Consider the following 26214-nt stretch of genomic DNA (forward strand, 5'->3'; position numbering starts at 1 on the left):
TTAAGTCCTGTTGGCCTTGTGTCACAGCCGTCACGTTCAGCTTCAAGACGGTGCCGATGGCCAATAAACAGTACTGAAAGGCTGCCAACTTGAAAATCCAGGGGACATGGTATATTCAGCGAGGTGGGAAGAGATTCTTCCCACTTCCCTGGTATGTTTGTCCGAAAGGATTGTCCAGAGCCCCTCCCCCGTAAAAAAAGAAGAGAAAATTGAAGAGACTGATGATCTTTAAAAAATGGATAGAAAGTGGAAATGTTCCTGAGACGGCGAAAGACACCTGCAGTAAGGCTTCCCGTGGATGGTCGATCCAGGGAGGTGAACATGGTGAAAGAGAGACCTTTCACCTCCCTGGTCGATCAAAGCTCGTTGTACATCAAGAAAGAAGTGGCTCTGAAGCCGGGTATACGAGGCGGTCGGCAGTACCTCCTTGGTTGAAACAAGGAGTTACTTTACTAGACATAACTCATTGGTTGAAATCAGGGAGGTACTCTCACCTCCCTGGTTGAGATAGAACAAAAATCCCGTGTGGACGAGCTCGAGCACGAGGGAGTCACAAGGGAGAACTCCGTTGTTATTGTCCTCTTTTATGTCTGGACACAGAACACGGTCAAGTAAGGTCACGACGTTGATGACCTCTATGACCCCCTCTTTTTTATCTCCGCGGCGAGGAATGTGGCACAGACAAGGATGGAATAGAAACTCGATCTTAATATGATGGAGTGATCGCACTGCCTCTACTACAGCAAAAAAAAAGTGTTTGACCCTTTTGAACATGTGCATGATTCCATCTTTACATTTGGTATCTTGTCGATATTTTGAAATCTCTTCGATTTATATATGTATATGTTCACCTGTTTCATTTCGCAACGTGTTCGATACTCATCTACTGATGCCAGTAGGATAATATTTCCTCGATTGCCCAATAGTTTCACCAAGGAGGTATGCTCATACCTCATTGGTTTCACTTACGAAGTTAGGACTGTTCAGCAATCAAATCCGGAAATTTTTGACCTGTCATGTTTTCTTCTACATCTCTTCTCTCTCAATTCAGACCATGAGAGCGCACCACCAACCAACTCCTGCTAGTTGTGTTACCACCAGTTCTGGGAAAATGGAACGAATTGATAGAAGTCTGCGAGAGCTGGCCCAACTACTAGGATTACAAGTAAGCAGACTTTTAAACTTCAATAACTTTACCATGTAGTCCTGTTTGGGTGTGTATATACAGTGGTAAAGAATTGATACGATTTTTACCCTTGTTACACAAGGTGACACATTTGAAAAGACCATTGTAGACTGAATATATAGAATGTTTACTTAGATAGATATATAGAGTATCATTCTATGCATGTAGGGGCTGTTACTGACAAGGAGCAATTTTCGACGGTATAAACCGAGTTTTACCTTTATTTTATGCCAGTCACCAAGAGTCTTATCTCGTCTGTTTGTTTGTTTGTTTATTTTTGTTTATTTGTTTGTTTCACATTTTTGATGTCATATCATCATTTGTTATTTTCGTTCGTGTTCTTTCGATGGTTTTTAACTGCGTAAAATACTCGAACGAAATTTGCAATAACACAACTTCACGGAAGCACCAGGCTATAAACGAATGAGTAGATCACGCAGTCACAAAATTCATTTCCCCGAGGTTCCCATGTACTTCCTTAGATAATTGACTCATTCCTACATTCAGAATATTGTGTCTGCTATATAGCTATACATCCCGCTCATGCTTTGGCTTTGACTTTATAGATTCAATTCTAGACGATTTTGTCCTCGTACTTGTGAATCTCGAAAATATAATCAATCGAGTTCAGTAAAGTTCCCTGAAAGGTAACGCTTTGACTGACTCGTGAAAATTGTAAAGTTACATAAATTAATGTTCATCATCTTTTATTCAACCGTATGATAAGTAACTCGACACTCCCGATTCAGACGGTTCTCTCTGTTCGCGGACTTTTGAGGGTAATCGGAATTTGAGCTTAGAAATCGAACATTGCAAGTAGTTTTGCTGATATTTAACCGTTGCTTGAGGCATCCAGAGAAACGAAATGGGGGGTATATAGTCACGGCTTTGTCGTTTTCTCCAATCAGTTTCCGCCATGCTGTTTCGATAGAATGCCGCATTAATTTTTATATCTGCCCGCGGTTTGAGCGATCGTGTGGAGGCGATAACGCCTTATCAGAACACTTGAAAATACCTCGTATACTATGCATTTTAGGCCTAGGCCTACATCTTTCTGCGCATGATATGCGTGGTTGGGGGCTATGCCCATATATGGACCACGGACAACCTGTTAGACGCTCTGGTATCTAGACGAGATGAGATTCCACCCTTGTGTTGGTAGACACGCATGCTAGAAGGAATAAAACAACAGCAACAGAAATAGTCGAACAAAAAATAAAAAAACACAACCGAACGACTGATACATATTTATGATATCTTTGCATGAAGACGGGAGATAAGGCGATCGAATGGATTCAATTGATATCGCTTGTTATGCGAACTGACAAGCAAGGAAATCTGGTCTTTAGTTGCCCGGCGGTGACTACGGGCTAAAAAGAAGAAGTCTCTAAAGGTTTTTTCTTTGATTCTTTACTTTATGGGGAAAGGAGGGGGGGGGGGTGGTTGGGGAGAGAATGTTGATCTTGGACTTGTGGATTCCTCATTTGGTTTCTGGGTACAAAATAAACTACAGTATTTATCAGAATTCACAGGAAATTCTCTCGACAACTATTGGCACCAGAAAATACTTTTCGGTAGGCCTATATACCCAACCCACTGTCTGCAGGCAACGGAAAAGTTGAAGCAATAACAGTCTCTTCAAAGATTGGCGGCAGATCATATTATTTTTTAATATTATTTTTTTTTGGTATACACTCCTAGACTTTATGATTATGATGCACAACTTTTTTTTTCTGTCACTGATCGATACTTTATTCATTTTCAAAAAAATACCTACTGCGTCCTGCTACTGCCTACTGTAAACACACCAATTTTGAATATTTTTCATCGTATAATTAGAAATTGAGACTATTCGTTTTCTTGTATGTAGGCCCCCCTATACAAATTATATTCAAGCAAATAAAGAGACAAAATGGATAGATCGAAAACATCAATTGTAATTGTTCACTATGAGGGTACGCTATGCATGTGGCATTTTACGGTCTCTGGCTGTATTTTACGAGTCAAATTTCTTTCCTATGGATGTTTCAGTTTCATATGACTGCTTGGTGTGTATTTGTTGGAAATCTTGGTTAGTCGTCTAGGTATACTTAGGTATGCTCTCATGATCTCATTATGTAGACGAATGAAGGTCATTGCTGTGAGTTGGATGCCATTCCTGTAACACAATTTACTAAACTCTTAGGGAGTAATTCATAGCATAACGATGACAAGTTGTCATAATGAGCTGGATGTTTTATTTTATTGTATGTTTTTATTCACTAAAGTACAAAGGTTGTAACTAGAGAATACCCACACATAAGCGATCGTACAGTGTCATATGACGACTGAACAGATTTTTTTTTTTTTTTTTTTAAGAATGATACTGGTATATGTATGTGCGTATTTATGTGCTGAGTCAACATAGAATCGCCGATTTCTTTAACTGAGTTCAGTTCCTTAACACATTTTGCGTATGAAGTTTTCCTTTTTATGGAATGTTGGCAACCATTGTTGTTAGTAACGAAATAAATGGTTAGAATTCATGAATTCGCTTTTGATGAAAGATTAGAAAAAAAACTGTACGTACATTGTACTTCACACCACACGTGCTCGACATTCTCCAATAATTTTGCGTGAGAGTCAGTTTTTTGAGAGCTCTTTCAATTCACTGAATGGAAATATATATTTTTCTTATATGCCGAGCTTTGCCCCCCCCCCCTCTCGACAGAGATACATGTATTACTTTAATGACTTATCTTTAGAAACCTAACAGGAGCTTGTGAAGTGGCGTGAAAGTCCCGTTTGTAAGAAATGCCCTCACCGAATGTGCTTCCGTATTGAGGATCCTCCTCCGTTTGCAAATTGATAAGATCCTATGACAAATGTGTTGAACCTGATGTGTATCCGGTGTGATATATTATGAAGTATACAACACGAATATGTATTGCATTCAAGCATCCTTAATGCGTCCTGGATAGACAGCTCTTAAAGGTATACTTACCATTTGCAGAAGAAAACAAAAAACCCAGCATTAGAAGTGCCTTAAAATAGTTCCAAAATGTGAGTTTTGGATAGAAACAACCACTGTAAAAATTTGAATCCGTATAATCAATGTTAAGTATTGTTAATAGACAAAATGTGAACAATAGTTATTAATAAAAATGTTACCAGACTAAACCGTCTACAGTTATGGTTTAATGAGAGAAATACCGATATCACCTTACAGTGCAAAAATGTTGTATGGGAGGATGTTTTGTGATACAACAGTCTTACACAGTCATATGCATCAAATGTGATATTTTGATTTTTTTTTAAAAATCACTGTTCCCAAAAGTAAACAGGACCTTTAATGTGTCTCTGGAGCATGACTGACTTGATGAGGAGATTCAATGAAAGTAGTCTTCCTCACTTCTTTTTGACATGTTATCTTTTTCGTAGGTTTTACCAGAAAGGAGAGCAGTCACGTGGTTCTTTTTTTTCCTTCCTCCTTCGTTCATTTGTAGCCAGACCTCGTTGTAGCATAATTTACATGGTGGATATCACTCGAATTTTTTACTAACATTTCAAAAATAAATTTGCCCTCTTTTGATGGAAAACGTGTAAATGTTCCTATCAAGAACTTGCCCGGAATATCAACTGCTTGTATGATAACAATCGACATGACATTCAACTTCAGAAAAAAAAAATCCCGAACAAGATATTTGCTTGGTATTAGGCCCCCCCCCCCCCCCCCCCCCAAAAAAAAAAGAAAAAAGAAAAAAAGAAAAAAAAAGAGAGTGAATAAATAAAAAAACTCGAACAATCATCACAGCACACAATGTACACACAAAACAAAAAAAATAGGGTGAGATAGACATAGGACGAATAATTAAAGATCCAAGTAGAGACAATTTTTTGATCTTGGACTAATTTGGACACTGCTGGCATTTTGATACAGCAGGGAGGATGCCACAGTCAGAAGTTTGGAAACAATTTTTTCGCATTCTGCATTGGGATTGGTGTTCTCGATATTTTGAGGTCCATCGCAGCCGCGGTGTGGCGGATATCGTGCGTGATCACAATGTTCCTAGCATGAAAGAGAAACGATGAGTAGTTTTTGCGTGTCCCTGGCTCCCCTGAGCATTAGTAGCTTTGAGTTGGCCCCACTATTGTGGTGATCCACATGACACCGGCTTGATGGTTCCCCCCATTCATACGGAACCCATCCGCCACAGACCCTGCACCTGCTCCAAGCTCTTGGGTCGAGTGGCGTAACAAAGGGCAGACATCATCATGTGTCAGCACCGAAGACGACAGAATGACTGAAATAAACATTTAGTTTTCACTTTTCAATCCTCAGAACGTAGCAGAACATGCATGTAAGCAGTATTTTGACAAGAAGCAGCTTTCTCTCTAGCTGTCTTTACTTTTGGATACATCAATATTTCCTCTTTGCCGATGCAGATGCAAAAGTCTATGACGCAAGTGAAACAAAATCCGGAGATATTCTACCACAGCTGCGTGTAATATCATACTGCGTGTGACTCCGGACTTTACCGTTGTCGAACGTCACTATACAATTTGCTCGTTTGTGGAATGAAAGGGGGGGGGGGGGGGGGAGGTGGGAGAGATGGGGGGGGGGGAGGGACAAGCAAAGGTAAAGGTGCACGAATTGCGTGACACGTGCGATCGACTGTGTGTCTATTATCCTAGCGGTCAAAGGTCATGATCTTTGTGATTTACAGTTGGAGCAAGGGTTTGGGTAAGCAAACATACGGCCTCACCGTTCAACATTTCCATCATGTCGCATTTTGGTCGCCGCTGACTCCATGAAGCTAGATCAGAGCTTTTGCGATGTAATATGCTTTCTACCACCTGCTCAGCGATCTTTCGTAATTGGCAATGATTTCCGAGAATTGAAAAAATCCTCGTCACCTCACTCGATTCTTTTAGTCTGCATCTTTACCATGTTACTACAAGCAAGGAAGTATAATAGTAGTAGTACCTCCTTGCTGCAAGTGAGACTCTTAAAAGTACAATGTATAAGATGTCCAAGTGGCGGTAATGTCCCATTAGTATTGGCATTACCTTTTATTACATCATGCCCGTTTCTAGTCACGGTCATCACGGTTCTACCAAGGAGGTACTAGCCTCCTTGGTTCTACTACAGTTGTAGTAGAAATGCGGGGGATCTTGGTTTGCTCTCGAAAATGTATCATCGATGATGCTTCACCACTCGAGCGGGAATGTCCCATAATGTTACGAGGATGTAGGCCTATCAGATCATCCGCACTAATGCTGTCTCGTCACTCACCTCTCTACTTGTTCACCCTGTTTACATTACTGCTGATATTTTTTTTTTTCGTTTTCTACGGTCCTTCTGATTGCCGATTTCATCCTCATCAATCCTCGAGAGCCACAGGTTGTTCTTGTTGTTGTTGTTGTTGTTCTTGTTGTTGTTGTTCTTGTTCTTGTTCTTGTTCTTGTTCTTGTTGTTGTTGTTGTTGTTGTTGTTGTTGTTGTTGTTGCTTCTACTGCTGCTGCTGCTGCTGTTGTTGTTGTTTGCGGATGATGCGAACGTCGAAATGAAAAAGCAAAGTTTACGTTAGAAAAGATCGCCAAATCAGCGCGGGGGGTCGGAAGCGTCGTCAGTTGCGGACGTCTTTCTTATTTTGGAGGGAAATAAAGCAAAAAGAAAGGAAATATCTTTCAAGCGTTTCCAGTATTTCCATACTTGTGATTTGTTTTTGAAAATGTATGAAAAGGTTCGTCTTATGCGCATGATCTTTGTGGGGGAAAAAAAATCTTCGCGAAACTCCAAACAGATCCCGACAGTGTGGAAAATGTCTGGTATATTCTGTATCTTGACGCAGCGAAGTTCTTCTGATCATTTTGTCGGCCTATGCGAAAGCTATTGGCATACTTTTTGAGACATTCCCAGGAACGTATAATGTATGTTTGGCATGTTTGGGGGCAAATCGACACCACGGGACAACCCAACTTACGTAGAGCGCATGACGGAGGTGTCTGGCTTCATACCGACTTCATTAGGAGAAAAAAGAAGCAAATCTCGAATGTTGGACTCTGCCAAAGCAGTGCCATGTTTTCTACATTCGCACCCTTTTTTTTCACTTCATCTATCCCGAATCATTCGCGTGCCCCATTGAAGGCAAGGCGGAGTCCGTGTGCCAAGCGTGAATGAGATACGCTGCCCTGTTTTTGTGCATGCCTGTAGACCGGTAAAATAGTGGCGTGTGGACAAGACGCGAGCAAGCGCGCGTGACCCTCGTACCGTGCAACACCCCTGGCTCGTGGCAGCTTGTTAGCGAGTCTTCTATGGCGAAGAGCTCCCGCGAGAGTAGTAACATGGTAAAGGAAAGTGTGTGGATTATGTTTCTATATGGTAAAGTGTGTGTGTGTGATTATGTGTTGTTTGTGTGTGTGTGTGGGGGGGGGGGTGGGGGGGGGGGGGGCGGTAAAGGGATGGGTATAGGGTGCAACGTCTGTGCAAGTTGTGCGTAGATAACTACCATGCAGGACAGAAGGGCGTGGTCCCTTGGCTTGTCAAACAATGAGAGGGGAAGGGTGTCTCGTGTGGTCTCGCATTGAACAAAGCCATTTACGCATAGAATAGCGAGGTGTGAATGCAGGGAAACAGGTAGAACTCAACATCTTATACCAAAGATCAGCAGTAGCTTCTGCAAATCCGGCTTCAGCTATTAAAATGTTTCAAACAAACTTTTGTAATTTTGAATACGACTGTCAATGCTAGGGGAAGCTGGTGGGTAAGGCCGTTAAACTTTAATCAATACTGAATGGAACAGCAGTTATAGCAGTTGGTGCAGGAAATTGAAAAAAAGAGTGCCTTTACTCTTTAGCTTCGTAAAGTGCTGTCGAAGAGAAACAGCAGTAAACCATACATACAAAACGAGGGCTATTCATGTCAACACCAGAGCCACGAGCGATACAAACAGCGCTGAACACAAAAACGTAGAAAGAGCTTGTACTCATATGACCAAATGTATCATTGGTAATAAAAACAACGGCAAACCCAGTAAGGAAATATTATTTTCTACAACATTTTGTCATTCGAAACTTCTATTTAGTTGTCAGAGTTAATAATCAATTGTCTTAACTTTCTAATCAAGATTTAGTTTCAAAAGTATTGTAAATAAAACGAAATGAACAACAGCATGCAGCATATTTAATGATAAGAAAGGTAGCAAAAGATGAGTTTAAAAAGAGGAAAATGCATAATGTTCTCTTTATTTCCTAATCACAGCAATGAGAGACTCTACGACGTGATGTAATAACAGGTTTCAGCCAAAAAATCAAGAGCTCTTTGTTTTTGTCTAAATGGCACGATTTATGTGGACTGAAAACTTGTACCATTTTGTTTATATAGGCCTACCAATATCTGAGTTGGTACATTGTTGAGCATGCATGCTATCAAGCAAAATGTTTGAAGAAGATTTCTTTTGGATTGGGATTTGGATCACAGAGATGCGAGGAGACTGAAACAGGTGGTGGATGTGCGTGGAGGCACTCCCTTGCTTGGAGAGTAGGATGCAGCTGGATTTTGAGAGATTTAACGTTTTCAAGCTGATTAAAAGTGGAAACCCTCCCCTATAAACGATCGCCCTCTAGTCTTCTTTTTAGTCCTGCATATTTCTATCCCATGATGGATATGATCTCAAAATGATAATAAACGGCTAAGCATCCCCTCCCAATTAACAAATCCTATCCAGACAAGCTGAGAGGTGAGAGAGGTCAATATTGCTACCAGGAGAAAGTGCCACGCCTGGGATAAAGGGTCAGCTGAACGCGACAGTCTAATGTCTGATAGAGGTCAGAATGCCTCATAGCCACAAATTTCTACCTGATGAATAATAATAGGTCTCTCCATTATCCAGGGTAGCTACCTCTTCAGTGTTGCCAGTGCTCTGCCAGAGGGTCCTGCCATTATAATTGCCCTAGCGTTGCCAGGTACCCATCCCCCATACACCTGGATCGAGAGGTACATAGGTAATAACATCATAACATGCCATAAGATGTAAGCACTTGGCGGGAATCGAGCTCAGGTCCTCCGTTTGGGAGTAGGGAGTCTTATCCACTATGCCACAGCGTCCCCACTGAATGAATACCATCATTATTATAGCAGCAGGGTAGATTTTGAAAGAGATGCACACAATCAGAGCGTGTGCTCTTAGATCTGCCTTCGTGGAAAGTAATAAATGACATCACCTGAACTTGGTTATCACTTCTCGAATTTGACAAAGACGCACTGCGAAAAACAAATGAGGATCTTTGGCGATGAAGCGACTCCATTCCGACCCAGCCTCCCTGCCCCCCCCCCCCCCCCCATTTTGTTTAAATATCGAAATCCAATATCCCAATGTCCTGCAGTGGGAGAATCGAAACAAACCAATCCTCTCGCCTTTACTCGTGTTTACAGGGACGGCGTGTTATGCAACAGCTAACAAAGGAGATCTTCCCACGCGCAGAAGCTGATCCCCATGTCTGTCCACTTCACCATTATGTTGAGCACGGGACTAACAAATAGTCCATCCAAATTCCCGACCCACGCGCCACAGGTTGAGTGTGTACCTCATTAAAGGGAATTAATCAGCTACGCTTTCCTACTGGCGCAACCAACGCCAAGCACAAAAGCAGCTGCTATATACAAAGAGTATTCAAAATTGACACAAATAGTTCTTTCACTCATATCACCACACAATGCACGATTATGACTTTACGTAAGCATACGTATACGGAATGTGTGAATATAGAAGTGCAATATTAATTCTTTATTCCTTAGGCCTATTCCTTTGTTTAATTTTGTATTTTGTTCAGTCATTTTCTTTGCTTCTTCGTCTTTTTTGTGTTTCAAGGAGCGTTCAAGTCCGCAGCCAGTGATGGTACTGAAAATGTTTCATCCGATATACAATGTTACAATGTCTTTTTAGCCTCAGATGGCTGTCTCAATAGCCGGTCATAATGGTTAACCAGGGAGGTGGGACGAACGAAATTCGAATCACAGCCAATACGAGAACTTATCCTGCATAATAGTCTATGATTAACACTCATCAGGAGATATAAATCATAGACAAAAATGAATTCGACAAAATGTGAATGATTTTACAGTGGTGAGAAACTTATTGCATAGTCGAAAAAAAGAAGCAGTTTTAAACGATGGATTTGGCAAGAAATGTCCCCTTTTATCCCACTTACGAGTTTTCTGAAGCTCCATTCTATTAATTAACTTCGGCGAGTTTCGTTAAATAATCACGTGACAGGGCTGAAACATGCATAAGTCCGCGATATTGTGTGACATTATGATTGTCTTAATAATCACGCTAAGTCCGTACTTCTACAAGTATCAAAGATTAAAAAAAGAATCCTCGCGCTGTTTGAATGTGGTTTTGTAAGAGGAATCTGCGTCATCTGCCAGAGAGACAAACCCGTCCCTTTAACTTGCGTAAATATTGGACATAGCCGTATTTACCCTTTAGTTGAGGAAAGGAAGCCAACGAAGACACGCATACACTTATCTTACTTACGCACTTCATAATGCACTATATACTGGTAACTGCGCAAGATGCAAGCACACAAATGACGTAGGACACAAACCGATAGTGCAGTGTTGGTGTCGATAAGGAAATACAGTAAATTTTTAATCTTAGTCCTTGAGATAATTGACTTAAGTCCACAATAGGTCAAAATGAAGAAGCTTGTAGAAATAATCAATTAAAAGCCTCGCTTTTACTGCACTGTCACATAAGAAAACATGAAAGCAAGTTCGAGTAGAGCTGATTCAAAGCGAAATTTAGATATGAGGCTAGCAAAAATGCATAATTATGTTTCGCTTATGTACACAGCAGAAGCTGAAAGTTATTTGCGATATTCATCAGAGCTAGCCTCATTAGTAATCACATTGTCCCTTCAACCAATGCAGAATTTAATAGATAAGACAAAGCCTATAACCAGCTATCAGCGCAAATGGGAAATAAAGCTTCATTTGTTAACGTATATTTTACTTTGAAGTTAATGGATCTAAGAAAAACTACGATTTTGATAACGCAGATGACGTGATATTCATACAGATAACACAGAATTACATTGTATTCAGTTTTGCATTGGAAAACACTCTCAACAATGTCGGTCATGAAGAAACCTTCATGTTCCGTGGAGTAACAAAGTCGAGCTGGATATATAGTCACCCCCCATGAAAGCCAGAAAATAAGTCAATCAAGTTGAGACATTTTCAACGTCATATCAAGACCTATATCAAGTAGCAACAACAAACTACTCCGCCCTATACGTTTAATTGTCCGTTGTCGTAATTGTGTCTTCATCACACTTGTCCAGAAATTAGTCTTCTTCATACATTTATATTATGGTGAAGACAACGGGGTGTCTAGGAGAAGTAAAATAGTTTGTGGGAAAAAATGGGAAAGTTTATCGCAAACGGGTGACTTTTTGAAGTGAAAATAAGCTTTCAGCTTTTCACAGTCATTGATGTGTCGTAATAGCTATGAGGTAATGTAATGTGGGACTGTTTGTGTTTGGGAGGAAGAATGAGCGGAAAGTCGTGTTTACCCATAGTTTGACGTTTGATCCTTCTTAGCGCTACATGTTGTCAAAACTGAAAGCTCCGTGTTTCCAAACTGCCACCCAATAATCGATTGTGGCACAAATCCCTGCCTGTTTCGTCTGATCGATATCCGGGGTCTTGTCAATCGATTCCCGGCTCGGTTCAGGAGTGTGTGATCACAAAAGAAACGGTGCCTTTAATATCTCATCGTGTTCGCTCCCTCCCATGCTACACGACTCCATCGATTTTCCGTTTTAACCTAAGACGGGACCGATCGACTTCACAAATTGATTGTATAATCTCAGAATGTAATGTTATTTTCCCCTCTTCTATTATGTATTATAAAACGAACTGTCGTCATGCAAGTCTGGCAGCTCGTAGCCTTCGTAAAAGACCCTCCCGCTGAAGCAGAAGAGGAAGGGGTCTTGAAGAAAATGTATTCTATGGACAAAGCAAAATTTAATGCTGTAACGATCTTGAAGTGTAGCAGCGTTTACAACGATACGTTTAGTGGACAACGGAGATCTAGAGCCCAAACTTGCACAAACTATACCCGCTTTATGAGATGGGATTGTGTCTGCTTGTGTGGTATAGCGAGCCAGTATAGGCTCCCAAGCCGTCGCAATCACTTTATAACAGTCGTAAGCGGAGAGCTGGACCCTGTTTTGAGTGTTTACACCAAAGCTCGGGCTGCGGCCGAGCCGCGTCGCAGCCACGGTCCAAGCTTGCTGTATACAGCGCGAGGCCGAGCCACGGCCCAAATGGGACCAGTCATCTTGAGGTGATTTCGGCATTGGCTAGGCCGAGGCCATGCCGCATATTTCTTTTTCTCTTCTTTCTTTATTTTCCTTTTTACGTTGATTGCGTCTCCTGTATAATGGACTCTTTATATAATTTTCGTGCAATACTCTATCGCGTGCGTGCGAATCGGTGTGTGGTTTGGTAAACATGCCAGCTCTTAGTCTTGTAGGCCTACGTAAGGTAGCTACCTTTTTGACAAACGCAACAGAATACGAAGGGAAAGTGAGGAGCAGCGACCGTCCTCATAACTGTAGGGCCTATACTTTGAAAATTTCTTGTGGGATATTCTTTGATGCTTTTCTGGTTACCTGCCGTTTTAGATTTTATCTATTTATCCAGACCTTTGCCGACTGTAGCCCATTCCACAAAAAATGCCCCCTCCGCGGCGACGCGAAGTTTAACGTCAAAAGACGTGTTGCACTTTTCTACATGAAATTTCAATTTAAAAAAGCATTATGCATAGGAGGTACGTACACTTCGCTTGGCCCGTTGAAAACTTCCGTTTCGGCAAAATGATCGCATGTTGGAGTCATCAAGGAAATAATTTTACCCGAGCACTGCGGACGTACTACACTCGAGGAAAGGAATTGACTCGTTATAAACGAAAGAGAAATCAATTGCTGTGATACAAAGCGGAAATGAGATTTAAGTTGAGATTGAATCACTGAGCGCTACTGCCATCACATTTTATTGTACGTGGAGAGCATTTGCACGTGAAGACGTTAAAGAGATCCACAAGGATCATCTTCCTGTAAATAAAACAGAGAACGCTTTGTGTGTTTGTATGTTTGTGTGTGCGTGACAAATTTGAAATCAATATCGGGACGAGAAGTGATTACGAGTGGTATTATTCAAAATAATGGTGAGGATAAGGCTGATCACAGTAAACATGTTTCAGTTAGGGCACATGATTATGATAGTAGTTGTCCTGCATGTTCTAAAGAGTAAATTTCAATTGGCAGGACCTACATCTAGATTCAGAATAGGTGTATGTACTGACTAGAATTTTACAAATGTATTGAAGAGAAAGAAAACACCATGCTCAAACATTTCTTCCCTGTCAAATAATGTACAACTGTACCGTGGTGTAGTAAGTTAGAAGTCTGGTGTCATACGTGTTTTTTAAGAGTCATTCCCCTTGCCTCAATTCAAAATTATCAGTCGTCACATTGTTTCAGCAGAGCGGTTAGTCACTTTGGTTGAAACAAAAAGAAGACATGAGCCCCACCCTGTGTTGGGGTATCCTGCTTGAAGGTATGATTATTTATTGTGTGATCTGTATCAGATCAATCGATTGTAAAATATTATGACACCATGGCATCCGCAGATAAAACTCTGATGAGATTGACAGGTTGATAGGTTATGATACCATTATTGCTGTGAGGGTGAAACAAGCTGTTGCACTCTCCGTGCTGAAATTCCTCCATAAAACTCCTTTGTTTTCCCCCTGTCAAACTGACGAACGGGAGAGCACGTCTGTGGCAATATAGGGTGCAAAACCACAAAGTAGAACTCTCGATTCTGTTAGTATGAAGATACTTATTCCACGGAGACCATTTTCAGCCCCACGTGATAATCGAAGAAACAACAGAAATTGTCAAATCCCTTGATAGTGTAGTCCTCCTAATTGCATTAGCGCGTCATTCGCTCGATGCCATTCTGTTAATTAATTTTGGCGTTTCGGTGGAGTTAAGTGACGTCCCGCGTCAGGAATAAAGGAAGAAGGAAAGAAAGTGAAAGCTATTATCATTATCCTTTACGTTTTATCTTCGCGCAACTTTTTTCTTAAATGCAGCAGCCATTTTGGCTCGTCCTCCTTTCACCAACAGTTTTCAACTGTGGGGCGAAATATCAGATTTACATGATGATTAATAAAGAAAGATTTAAACGCCCCTTGAATTTATTCGGGTTTAAGAAGTTTTTGGTCGCATCGAAACATAATGTTAACATTATATATATACCGCACTGACCAACTCGAGAGAGCTGTCACGTGTTCCCCAAATTTCATTATACCATCAATGTATAGGAGTCAATATCTTTTTCAAGACCGAAGTGTTGTTGTTGTTTTTTATTTCGAGTTGATGAGCGCTACAATACCACATGGAATTGGTCAGTTATAGACTATTAAAGGCAAACACATTGTATATCTCTACCGTATTTTGCTGATGTGTCTGCCTTGAAATCGCTGATTAGAATAATGTATATCGCCAACAGAGGGTGGTAATAGATATGTATGTCGATAATTACGTTGGTAATAATGCAATCTATAATTCTTATTTCAAGACTGTCATTAGACAATATCGCAATATTCCACGGCCCAAGTTTTGATGGTCGTATAAGTTCAAGATGAAAGCAGTGTGGCACTTGATGGGGGAGGATGTAATATTATTCAGATATCCTAAAAGTGACGGGCGGTCGTTATTGTGGTTAATTAATTTGTTTAAATTTAACCTCCTGCACGGGACATAAATATTAGGAGCGGGTAAAAGGCACTGTTGAAGTACAACAAAATACTTTCAGTGATAAAAGCAGAACAATAATAAGTAAGTTGGTGACCCAGGGGTCTGTTTCATGAAAGTCTTATGAAAGACTTTTCGCTCATAAGACGCACTTAAATGAGAGACTTCATGAAATGGATTTGAAAGTACCATATAGCTCCATATGAGCAGATTCGGTTATTCTGAGATTTATGTAAAGACTCTTATGCGATGACTTCATGAAACGGACCCCATGGTTATCAAGGTACCAAACTGAAGCAAAGTAAAGGAAGGCAGAAAGACGGAAAGATGGTAAAAAAGAGAGTGAAGGAGAGAATTCACTCAAATTGACAGCTCATACTCAGCATTGATCAAGCATCCTGGTTAGGTCCGCAAACTTTGAGAAGGTGATTGGGGTGTGAAAGATGTCGGCAAATGACACAGCACGTAATAAGACAAAATTGGAATACAAGCGACAAAAAGGGAGCATGACGTCTCCCTCTCGCGTGAATCATCAACTAATCGCCACAGTAACGCGTTAAACGAGCGCATGAAAAATTACTCTATTCAGCTGCCTCGTATATATGCATGCGCTTTCTTTCTAGCGAGACTGGAAATTTGCTTAGAAGCTGATGTACGTACAGTATTACTTTCAACTTACTTCTCTAGTGTAATTCCTCTTTCTGTTGGTTCACTCCAATCAAAACTTGATCGAAGGTTTAATAATGGTTTAATAACGTAAAATCATTCTGAAATACAAGCACATACACTGTAATACATTCAAGTGATATGAGCACACGTTTTGTGCAGATCTAAATAATGATGTTGTGTTCGCTATCTTCTTAAAGTGATCTACATTCACGAGCATACAGTTATTTTACTCTGCATTCGCATTGTTTATGGTGCATGAAATGTACATGGCAATAGCATAAATCATTATGATGTCACTGTTTTGTGAAAGGACGTAATTTTAAACACTCGATTATTACTGACTTATGTCTGATTTGCTAACTGAACTTCTATGCCTTTTATGGTTGATATCATACTTTGTCAAAGTCAACATTGAATTGAGCCTATATGCCTTTAACTCAAAATCGACATAAGCAACCTAATTTCTTGGTGTACATAGTGACAGACATTTAAGGAGAACAAGCAAGACTGTAAAAATCTGAAGAGAAATGCTACTAGGTCAAATTTCATTTTCTCCTCGTTTCTGCTGATTTGTTCCTTTCAATTCTCGGCTCGACAACCACTTACAGTAATCACACCTCACTTCGCTTCGAGAGGAGAAACGAAGCGGTTGAAAGAAAAAAAAATCGTGAAAAAAGACGACAGCGGCAAAACTGTCCGACGCAGGGGGAGAAAAAAGTATGGCGGGAAACGCATTGAGGTGTTACGGGAGCGTTGAAAATTGGGTATCTCTTCTTTTGTTCTGGGCACGTTCGATGTCATCTTCTGTTTGTTTTTTGTCATTTACGCACGATTGAATCTAGAGGCAGAAGTGCATTGTATATCAAAGGAAGGGACACACAACATCTATAGGAGTAAGCTCCGCTCTAATATTTGTCCATGATATCGATTGTATTCTCGTTCGTTTTCTCCTTTTTTTTCTGTTGTCCATTTGTACATTTTTGTTCTCTGTTTTATTATGTGCACGTGTGTACTTGAGCCAACATGCAGTCGCATGATCGGTGTGTTAATGCTCGATGTGGTCTTGCTCAACCAAATTCAAAAGATGGTCCGCATTTCTTATCAAAGTAAATAAGACAGCGGTATAGCAGTGGGAAGAATGTGTTTTCGTTACAGTACGCAGCGGTATAGGCAGTAATAGAAATAGTAGGACTACGATGTAGTAGTATAGTACTATAGTAGTAGCATGGGGTTGTTGTAGCTCCATATAGTAGTGGTACACTATGGTAGTGATACAGTAAATAGTAGTTGTATAGTATACTAGTAGGCCTTGAAGAAGTAGTAGTATTAGTAGTAGTAGTAGTAGTAGTAGTAGTAGTAGTAGTAGTAGTAGCAGCAGTAAGGGTAGTAGTGGCATATTTACAGGCAGCAGTAATAGTGAATAATCACCTTGACACCTTCCCCTTTAGCCTTAAAGATAAGTATGTGCATATACATGTAGTTTGAACCTTGCTCGCTGAAAGTATGTCCATTTTTTCTGCTGTTCCGTACCCCCTTCCTCTTGTCGTCTTTTCATTTATCTATTATATTTTTAAATCTATAGACATTTTTCTGTCATAATTTACTAGCAGTTACTGGTTTCCCGCTCATGTCTTTTGTTATCATGACACATGAATGAATGAATTGAATAGATAAAATGAAGTCCATAAAAAAAAATCCAATCCTAGAGATAATGTTGGTCTCAAGAAACACACCATTATTTCTCTCGATAAAAAGATCATTGCATTTGATACCTGCATGAGAAGTTTGATTTTAACCTGTTTTGACCTGTTCTTCTTCATCAACCCTTAAAAAAAGATACAATGCAGTAACTCTCAACCATCCACTATATACGGTATGATGAAGTATCTCATTATTGTAGGTATGATATCAAACATATTTCTTTTTATAATTATGCTCCATAGCCCCAGTATTTACACGTATACCACAAATGCATACTAGCATGGCAGAGCAATTAGTGCAGTGCCCCAATTTGTGATCATCTCGCTCGAGCAAATGCTTTGTGTTGATCGCTAAAAGTCTACAGCGCTGAGAACATCGTGGAGACGAAGGGAGAAATCAAAAGCCGTGTTTGATAATGTTGCCAGCATTGGTAATCTCTTTCAGACTGTCTCTGTTAAAGGTCCTGTTTACCATTGGGAGCAGTGCTTTAATAATTGTTCGAGATATCACATTTGATGCATATCCGTGGGTCAGTTGTATCACAAAACATCCTACCATATAAAACAGTTCGCTATAAAGCCTATAAGGTGATATCACTATTTTTGTCAATAAACCATTACTGACCACGGTTTAGTCTGGAAACATTTTTATCATAAATGTTCTTCACATTTCGTATTTTCAACAATATTAAAATTGATTATACTGATTCAAATTTTTACATTGGTTGTTTCTATCCCTAACTCACATTTTAGAACTATTTTGAATCACTAGAGCTGGGTTTTTGTTCCATAGCAGATGGTAAGTAATGCCTTTAAGCTGAAACCATCGCTACGTTTCCATTAAATCATTTATTACACAAAATTCAGACAAGCACGTCTACACGACATGCTTCGGGCACTGTGTGCGCCATTCACATCTCATTTCTGAATGCGCTTAATTTCCGTCATGAATGCACTCTAATCAATCTGGCTTGCACAAGGGTAACGAATAGAGTTGAGAGACGTGGATAAAAACGTAGGCCACACGCTGATCTGTGTGGGTAGAAATTTCAACTAATAGTAGAAATTCCCCAAAGATCGAAACATGTCTGGATACCACAATATGGATGCTTGAGAGGGATTTTGAGGGGGGGGGGGGGGGAGTGAGTAATCACAATCGTACACTTACTGAGAGATCTCATCAATAGAAACAATATGACAATAAACAATTAGATATTATCTACAAAATAAAATCATATCATGTAAAAGTTAAAAAAGATATCATATGAATACTTGCATTTAACACGTTATTTCGCTCATAGGGCTTATACACCATTGCCGTGCAGACTTCACCGCGTAATGAACGAGTGATTGTTAAGAATGGGTACAAATCATACATAAGTCTTTGTCCGTCTTTCGTTTCCAAGGGAAAGCACGTTTTATTTGGTCTAATATCACGGCAGCAAGTCGTAAAATCTCTCCTGCACAGGGGCATAGGTTTATATGACGTTCCCAAGAAGGAAGTGCATGGTTTAAATAGCTCCACCTACGACTGCTTCGCAACTTATGTCGCCTGATAACATTGATTGAAATAACTACCTTCTGATGGACCTATCAAATGCTGTATTCTGATTCTTAACCTAGAATCTCATACTTCACCAAGATAGTTCTCGCTATTCCTCAGAGCTTTCACGAGATTCTTCTGAGGTCTATATGCGACGAGCAGCAGTAGCTAAATTTACGCAACAACATAATTAGTGGCGAAAGAATGGAACGTGAAGAATTGATATCTTTCCCACAATCGGCATATCATTCATTCATTTATTTCTATATTTAGGCATAATAAGTAACATTTACAAAAGTCCAAATGCAATTGTCATGGCATACGTCTTAAATGGTGGAATCATAAGAAGCACATATAGGAGGCTTGTTGGAAATTATCCCTTTGGTATTGTAGCACTATAGTAAATCTGATCTGCTTGAAAATCGCAGACATTAATTGTCGAGATGATATACTGATTAATATTATCACAGGATTTCGTCTTGAAGCATTATTAAGGTGGACAAAGTGTCATGATTCTTTACAAAGTAATGTCTGCCCATCAGACACCGAATCCCAATTAAGATTTTTAATGTGAAGTGGTCAACGCTGCGCGTCTCGTATCGTGTTCACCATTACTTGCGTGCAAAATGTATGACTCAGTGTGAGCAATGTGTAGGAGCCTCGACAGCGCCACTCTCGCGTAACCATGAACCTCGCATACTATACAAAAGGCTCTTGATTACACTCGATGGAATTCTGGACAAAGAGACGTGAATTTGTGCTCTCTGCGTGTCGAGAGGAGGTAGCTTTTTTCATCAAGAGAGGAGAAACGGCCTTAACTTGTGAAGCAATGAAATGAAAGGTGCTGTGTTCACGGTACGGGCGATTTGCTCGCGCTATTCTTCAGATCGAGTGCAGCGGGCGTTGTCACAATGACGGAACGTTTGGTTGAATACAGCTCGAAACCCACCCGCGTGTACCACTGTTATCATTGCAAGGTTTATTCATCTCCCCCACTATATTTCTTCCATCTTTCCATTCATTAACGAATAACAGAAATCGATCAGTATTATGGCGAGTTTCATGACAATGCACTTTTCCCCCGTAGGCTAGGAGTCGAATAAAGAGAGCATAACGATGTGTTATCATATAGGATTTTCAAAGTTTTGTTTTGTGGCGCTGTATTTCATGTAAGGTATCTATTAAGTCTAAAGTGAAGTATTATACAGCGAGCAATCCATCGTATAACATGAACTGTGCTTTAACGAGAAGACAGGTACGATGAAACCATATACTTTGCTGTTAATTGGTAGGCAATACCTTCACATTACGACGTGGAATAAACTGGTTAGTCAAGATTGAATTAGTGCGCGGGGAGGGGGGGGGGGGGGGGGGCTAGGGCTAGAAGGCACGATTTTTTTTTTTCCGGAAGATTGATATTCGCAATCGTCTAAAGCTGTAGTGGTCTCAATAAGCCATTCCTTCCATGCAAGGGTATAATTAAAGGTAATAATAGTAATGATAATAATAATAATAATAATAGTAATAATGATAATAATAATAATGATAATAATAATGATAATAATAATAGTAATAACAACAATAATAATAATAGTAATAATGACAATAATTATGATAATACTAATACTAATAGTAATACTACTAATAATAATGACATGGTCTTATTTATCCAGGGTAGCATTTGCAGTGTTGTCACTGTTCTACCAGAGGGCCCTGCCATTTTTATTACCCTAGCGTTGCTAGGTACCCATTTATACAATTGACTGGGTCGAGAGGGACGTGGTGGGTAAAAACATCCCGAGTAGCACTGGGCCGGAATCAAACTATGGTCCTCCGATCAGAAGTCGGGAGTCTTATCCACTTTGCCACAGTCACGACTACAATGAAAACGATGATAGTAATAAAGATGAATGGTGATGAAGAGGTTGACGATTAGAATAATGGAGGCAATGATGAAGACGTGGTTGGATGAGATGATTGGGGGATGGTGAAGAAAAAGCAGAAAAAAAGAGAGAATAATGAGATGGAGGGACGGGAGAACAAGAAGAGTCCATTTTCACGGCTTAAAATTTTTGGAAAATTACAACTATATTACCTTTTTCAGAGGCATGTTACCTACAATTTGAGTCATTGACCTGAGTCTTAAATAGTGAAAGACACGTTATCGGCCCTTTCTGCATTTGAAATATAGTAAATGTACTTCCCAATACTCATTCCTTATGCTGTTGTGTGGATTGTGAAACACGTTGCTTACACAGAGCAAACTGATCAAATCCTGAGTGCAAGAATGCCATATGATCCTCTTTCACGAGATTTACCAAAGATATTTCTTTTCTTTCAACCCCAATCAAGACTGTCGGTGTTGATGAGGCGAGTCTCTTGGAGACAACAGTGGCGTTCTTCAGGTCAGCACAAGACGAACCCGGAGGTGGACCCGGCTCTCAACGTAGAGGGCGACGTCATGCATTTGGTAAGAGCCTCACTTTGAAAGGAGTTCATGCAATAACACTTTAGCGTTGGAACACTGTCCAAAATCTCTACCACAGAAAGGGTTAAAACAGTCTCTTTACTGAGACTGTACTACTAAACGGTACCTTGGAGCACTCCAATAACGGCTATAATAGAATGCAAAGTAAATCATAATCATTGTTAATTTGATAACATCAGCACGGTTAATTCAAATTTAATCCATTTGAAGCCATTTGAAAACGGTTTTCTCTTTGTGCATCAAAACATCACAACACAAACACACACAAACACACACAGAGATATATTTTTAAAAGGTATTTGATCAACTCTATACTAAAGCTATATCCCCTTCAAGTGCTAGGATAAATATGAGATAAAATTATCTATGTGGATATCAAACGTGAAACTCTCTGAATCTGTCGTATGATAATTTCACCCCGCCCCACCCCCCACAAAAAAAAAAATGGCGTAACAGATTATTTTATGTATGTAAATTATTAGTCATCTGCCAGTTATGTGTTTCTCTGATGTTTTTAATGCAAGTATTTAAAATCTTATCGCCTCCATTGTGCTGTATACCTTCGTTCTTGGTCTTTGTGGCTTTCGAAGGTCTCATAGGTAGTCCCTGAAATCAATTTTATCCTTTTTGCTGCTTTACGTGTTGACGAGTGCATCATATGCACTTTCCCCTCACTAATTCCTCTAGTGGAATCGAAAGGAGCAAATCCTTCATTTCGACAAATTGTGCGAGGAGTATTTCCCTCCTCAGTCTATGGACACGAATCCTCATCTTGAATAGGCAAACATCATCTCTTTTCCCATCGATGGATGGCGAGGGTTCCCGGGGTTCCTGCCTCTCTATTGACACACTATTCTCTCCCGTTTCCTCCGGCGAGCGTCGTGTGTTTGACAAGGAGGCCGGAGCAAGCGCGGCAGACAGGCAGAACGAGTCATGATCGATAACTCTGGATGGCCAAAGGGGCAGTTTTAGCGCCGTCTTCAGCTTCAAGATTCCGTTGTGCGCTGCCGGCGGGGGACTCTTTCTTTTTTTCCAAGGCTGATTTCACGAGCTCTTTCCCCGCGCTTACCAACCTTGTAAACGATGCATAATGGGGGAAAAGCTCCAGAAGAACGGGCACTCGATTGTCGCTTAGTAACCCCTGATAAACAAAGAAAGTAGAAAGACCTGCGCTAGCAAGCTGTAATCAATAATTGTGACATACACGACGTGGTTTCTTTGTATATTGAACATCTTAGACCCAATGTACTCGATTATTTTCTCACATTGTCAAGCTGACATAGGCCGGTTATGTAGGAGTTAGGTCATAAGTTCGTTTCGATAGATCCCGCCAAAAGCAGCCCCTGATATCCTTTCTAATCAATCTTTAGGCTGTGGAAATGTTCCCAGCATTTGGTTGTATATGCCTTGGAAGGAAGAAAAATTTAACAAACAATGTGTAACTACTCATCTTTAAAAAAAAAAAAAAAAAAAAAAAACTCTGGCTAAATGATTACCGAAGAAGCAGTGCGTCCCTGGGTGCGTCCTCTGTTATTATCGCAAGGAGCTTCTTTTTCTTCCGTCTTCAAGAAGTTGAAATTCATTATCGTGTTGTTGCTATTTCCAATTATTACTTTTTCAAGCAACTTCACGAGAGTAGGAGAAATCAACCCTCGAACATTTTCGGGAGATACTATGTACTGTAGCAGCACGAATATCTAGTCTTGTATTGATTTTACAGCCTATTATAGGGATGTTCTCAACAAGCATGAAGACGCTTCCGCGACATCGCGCCCTCTATTGGTGGAAATACCAACAGCTTGTGACGCAGAGAATAATTGATTTCAACTTAGACCTGCAACAGTAGGTCTATGATTTCTAGAATGGATCTTTGCGTAGGCTAAGTAATGTCATTGTGACCTTTATATAGAGCTCATTGAGTGAAGTCTCACATCTACAACAGAAAATACCGTTTGCTGATTATTGCTAGTCAACTGGGGCTAACCACCAGGGTCCCGTTGCATAAAACTTTTTTAAGGTTGCTAACCTAAGAAGGTAAAATCCATTGCATAAAATCTCTGGTTGGGAGCTTCCATCCGGAATTTTGTGATTTCAACCGGGAAAAAAAAAATCCGGTTGGAGTTTTATGCATCGGGCCCCAGGGGTCGGCAACACTCGCCCGTTACGAAGGGGGAGAAGAATGAGTAAGCCATTATTCTAGCATCCTTGCTGTCTGAATGGCGACAGTGTGCATCTTCAGTAACATGGATAAGCGGGAATAGGCCTATGTCGAAAGATGAGAGTGGTTGAAGTTTGCGTATGTTTGATCATAATACATGACTGAATGCAAAATGCAATGATTCCCCAATCTTTGATACAAGTTATGACATCGGGATTGTTGCTATTGCAACCAAAATAGATTAAAACGTCTATTTTTGCTTTGTTATTTTCAGGTTCGCCTCCTGACATGGACCAGGCTAGCAGGCCACCCGAATCGTCTGAAGACGGCTCACCTACCGATGCCATTCTCGCTGGATTTCAGGATTGCATGGAGGAGACGATTAGGTACCTGGTTGACGTCGAAGGGTTTTCCCCGGACGACGAAGTTGTGGTCGGCCTTACTGCGCACCTGCTGCAGGTCAGGGCTACGCTTGACATCAACAATGATTCGACAGCTGCTGCCTCGTGGTCGGGTCGCTCCAGAGACGGTGAGGGTCCGACGGAATGCGAGGCGACCACCAGTACGCAGACTTCCCCGCAGGAGAGTAACACTCTCTCCCTTGCCTTGGCCTCGGAAAGCAGACAACCATCGGCTGTGACAAGTGCCGCCAGAACATTACAGGGCGGAATACTAGCGCGCGGTCTGCCGCCCGCCCACTACATGACACCACTGACTGTAGATACTAACCAATATTACGCCTTGCCCTCCCCGCTGAACCGCACGGCTATGGCATGCGCCATGAAACCCTCCGAACCCCTCCTCACTGTGGCACAAACCAGGCCGACACACGCCACTCCGACCTATAGTACTGCCGCTGTAGCGTCCTCCTTGAGCGGCCAGTCCGTCACGGCCACAACGTCGTCAGCGTTTCCCCGACGCTCGGGAGCGGTGACCAGCGTTCAGCAGCAGTACCAGTCCGTCTTGCCGTCCAATGGATGTTTGATCCCTTGCGTCCCCGCGTCCGCCTCGGCGCAGAGACCGTATGGATTCAACCTTAACTATGTCGCCCCCTACGTCGTGGCGTGGGTGAGACCAGTCCAGGAATAGGACATGCAACGCCACAGTGAGGTTCTTTTTCTTTTGAAAGGAACTCACGAAAACAAACTAAATCAAACATGTGAAATAGAAACACAAGAAGAAGGAGCTGACATTTCCATTGCATACATTTTGTAACTTGTGGAAGTAGATCACCTTGATACAGTATTTCCAGAACTGTTAATTAAGGCTATGTGCCAAATAATATGTTTTGACAGTACGCATATCCTTGATGTCCGCCTTGTGTTATTCTCTAGAATAAAAGGCGTTCTTTGTTTATGGTCGTGCCTACTTATTTCTGGACTTCCTCATTATTTTTCAATGAGAAATAGTCACAAAGTCTGAAGACAGCAGATATCCTCAAGCTCATCAAATCCAGCACAATATTATCCGTTTGTGGTTTGTGAGCGCTGTGTAACAGACTGAGCAATGCCAATTACTGGTATTACTTTTAGTCAGCCTCTCCAAAGGGTCTGCAAGGTTCCTTAGATTTTGTTCTTGTTTTCGAATTGAGTTCGTATTTCTTTAGACATGTTCTCAAGTCACTTGAAATAAAAGTACTGACGTCATCATACAGCTCTTACAGAATCCTTCATGACTGCAAATTTCTGGAAGCATTTGGAATTTCACGTACTCAAAAAGGAGACCTGTAACATTTTCAGGCTACCATGAGCTGGTGACTTAGGAGACAATTTTATCGGTGCTGCTCCTGAATGTGGACTGGCTTGTATCCCCAAAGGTGTTACATGGTTGATGAGTAAATCAATTATGACATCATAATGACCTTGGATTATTCTCTTCAATCCAACGACGGCTGATGATATCCACAATCTATTGCAACATCTATTAATTATAGTTCATGGTGGCCGTATGATATTCACCTGATAGATATGACCCTCTTTACCAATCGATGGTAGTCGGCAGATACCTGGGGAAATAATGAAAGGAAGAAGAAAAGAATACCCAGGGTAGCCATAGGTATCCAATTCAGTTTCAATGTTTCTTCAAACAACATGGTCAATAGAATCTAAGGTCACATTTTATTCTAGGCATCTGCTGTTTTCAAGGCTGGAGTGAAACTTTGCATATTTCATGTTGATCTGCAGAACATTCATTCTGCAGGTTGGTGTTGTTTTTCCGACATTAAGCGTTGTGTGACATCGGTACAGAAGTTTATAAGATACCGAAAGTTAATCTACATTTGCCCTTTACATTTTATATGCGTTACGATTCCTCGATACCATGACGGTAACTCCCGTGGTATATTCCTTTCCATGGGAGGGACGATTATTGTTTCTTAGACTGACATTTTTTTTTCCGAAACGCCCGAAGAGTTCTTCTGCTTTTTCAATGTATCGTCGAATATGGCGCAAATACTCTGATAAAAGTAGTGCTTATTTCATTTTCACAACGTTTTAAACTTTTTCTGGAATATGTAATTATTTTCTTAAAGTTCCAGATCTATATAACAACATTTTCTCGATGGCACGTTTAGCTCTAAGCAAAATGTACTCCTTGCAGCAACTCCGCCCTTCTTTAGCCTTACGTCGTTCTAACGCAGATGAGTGACATCATTAC

The 26214-nt window shown here is 40.7% G+C and overlaps 1 protein-coding gene across 1 annotated transcript; it reads left to right on the forward strand.

Annotated features, from left to right (window-relative positions):
* The first annotated feature begins 252 nt into the window (after positions 1–252).
* Positions 253–24661, forward strand: LOC139743944 (uncharacterized). Its single transcript, XM_071654410.1, has 5 exons — positions 253–400; positions 601–611; positions 1052–1165; positions 21266–21406; positions 23857–24661. Exons 1-5 carry the CDS (start codon positions 253–255, stop codon positions 24646–24648), a joined length of 1206 nt encoding a protein of 401 aa, XP_071510511.1. The 3' UTR covers positions 24649–24661.
* The last annotated feature ends 1553 nt before the right edge of the window (positions 24662–26214 follow it).

The sequence above is a fragment of the Diadema antillarum genome, unplaced genomic scaffold (assembly GCF_040938485.1).
Source record: "Diadema antillarum isolate AM-2024a unplaced genomic scaffold, OU_Dant_1.0 seq00001124_RagTag, whole genome shotgun sequence".
NCBI classification, from domain to species: Eukaryota; Metazoa; Echinodermata; class Echinoidea; order Diadematoida; family Diadematidae; genus Diadema; species Diadema antillarum.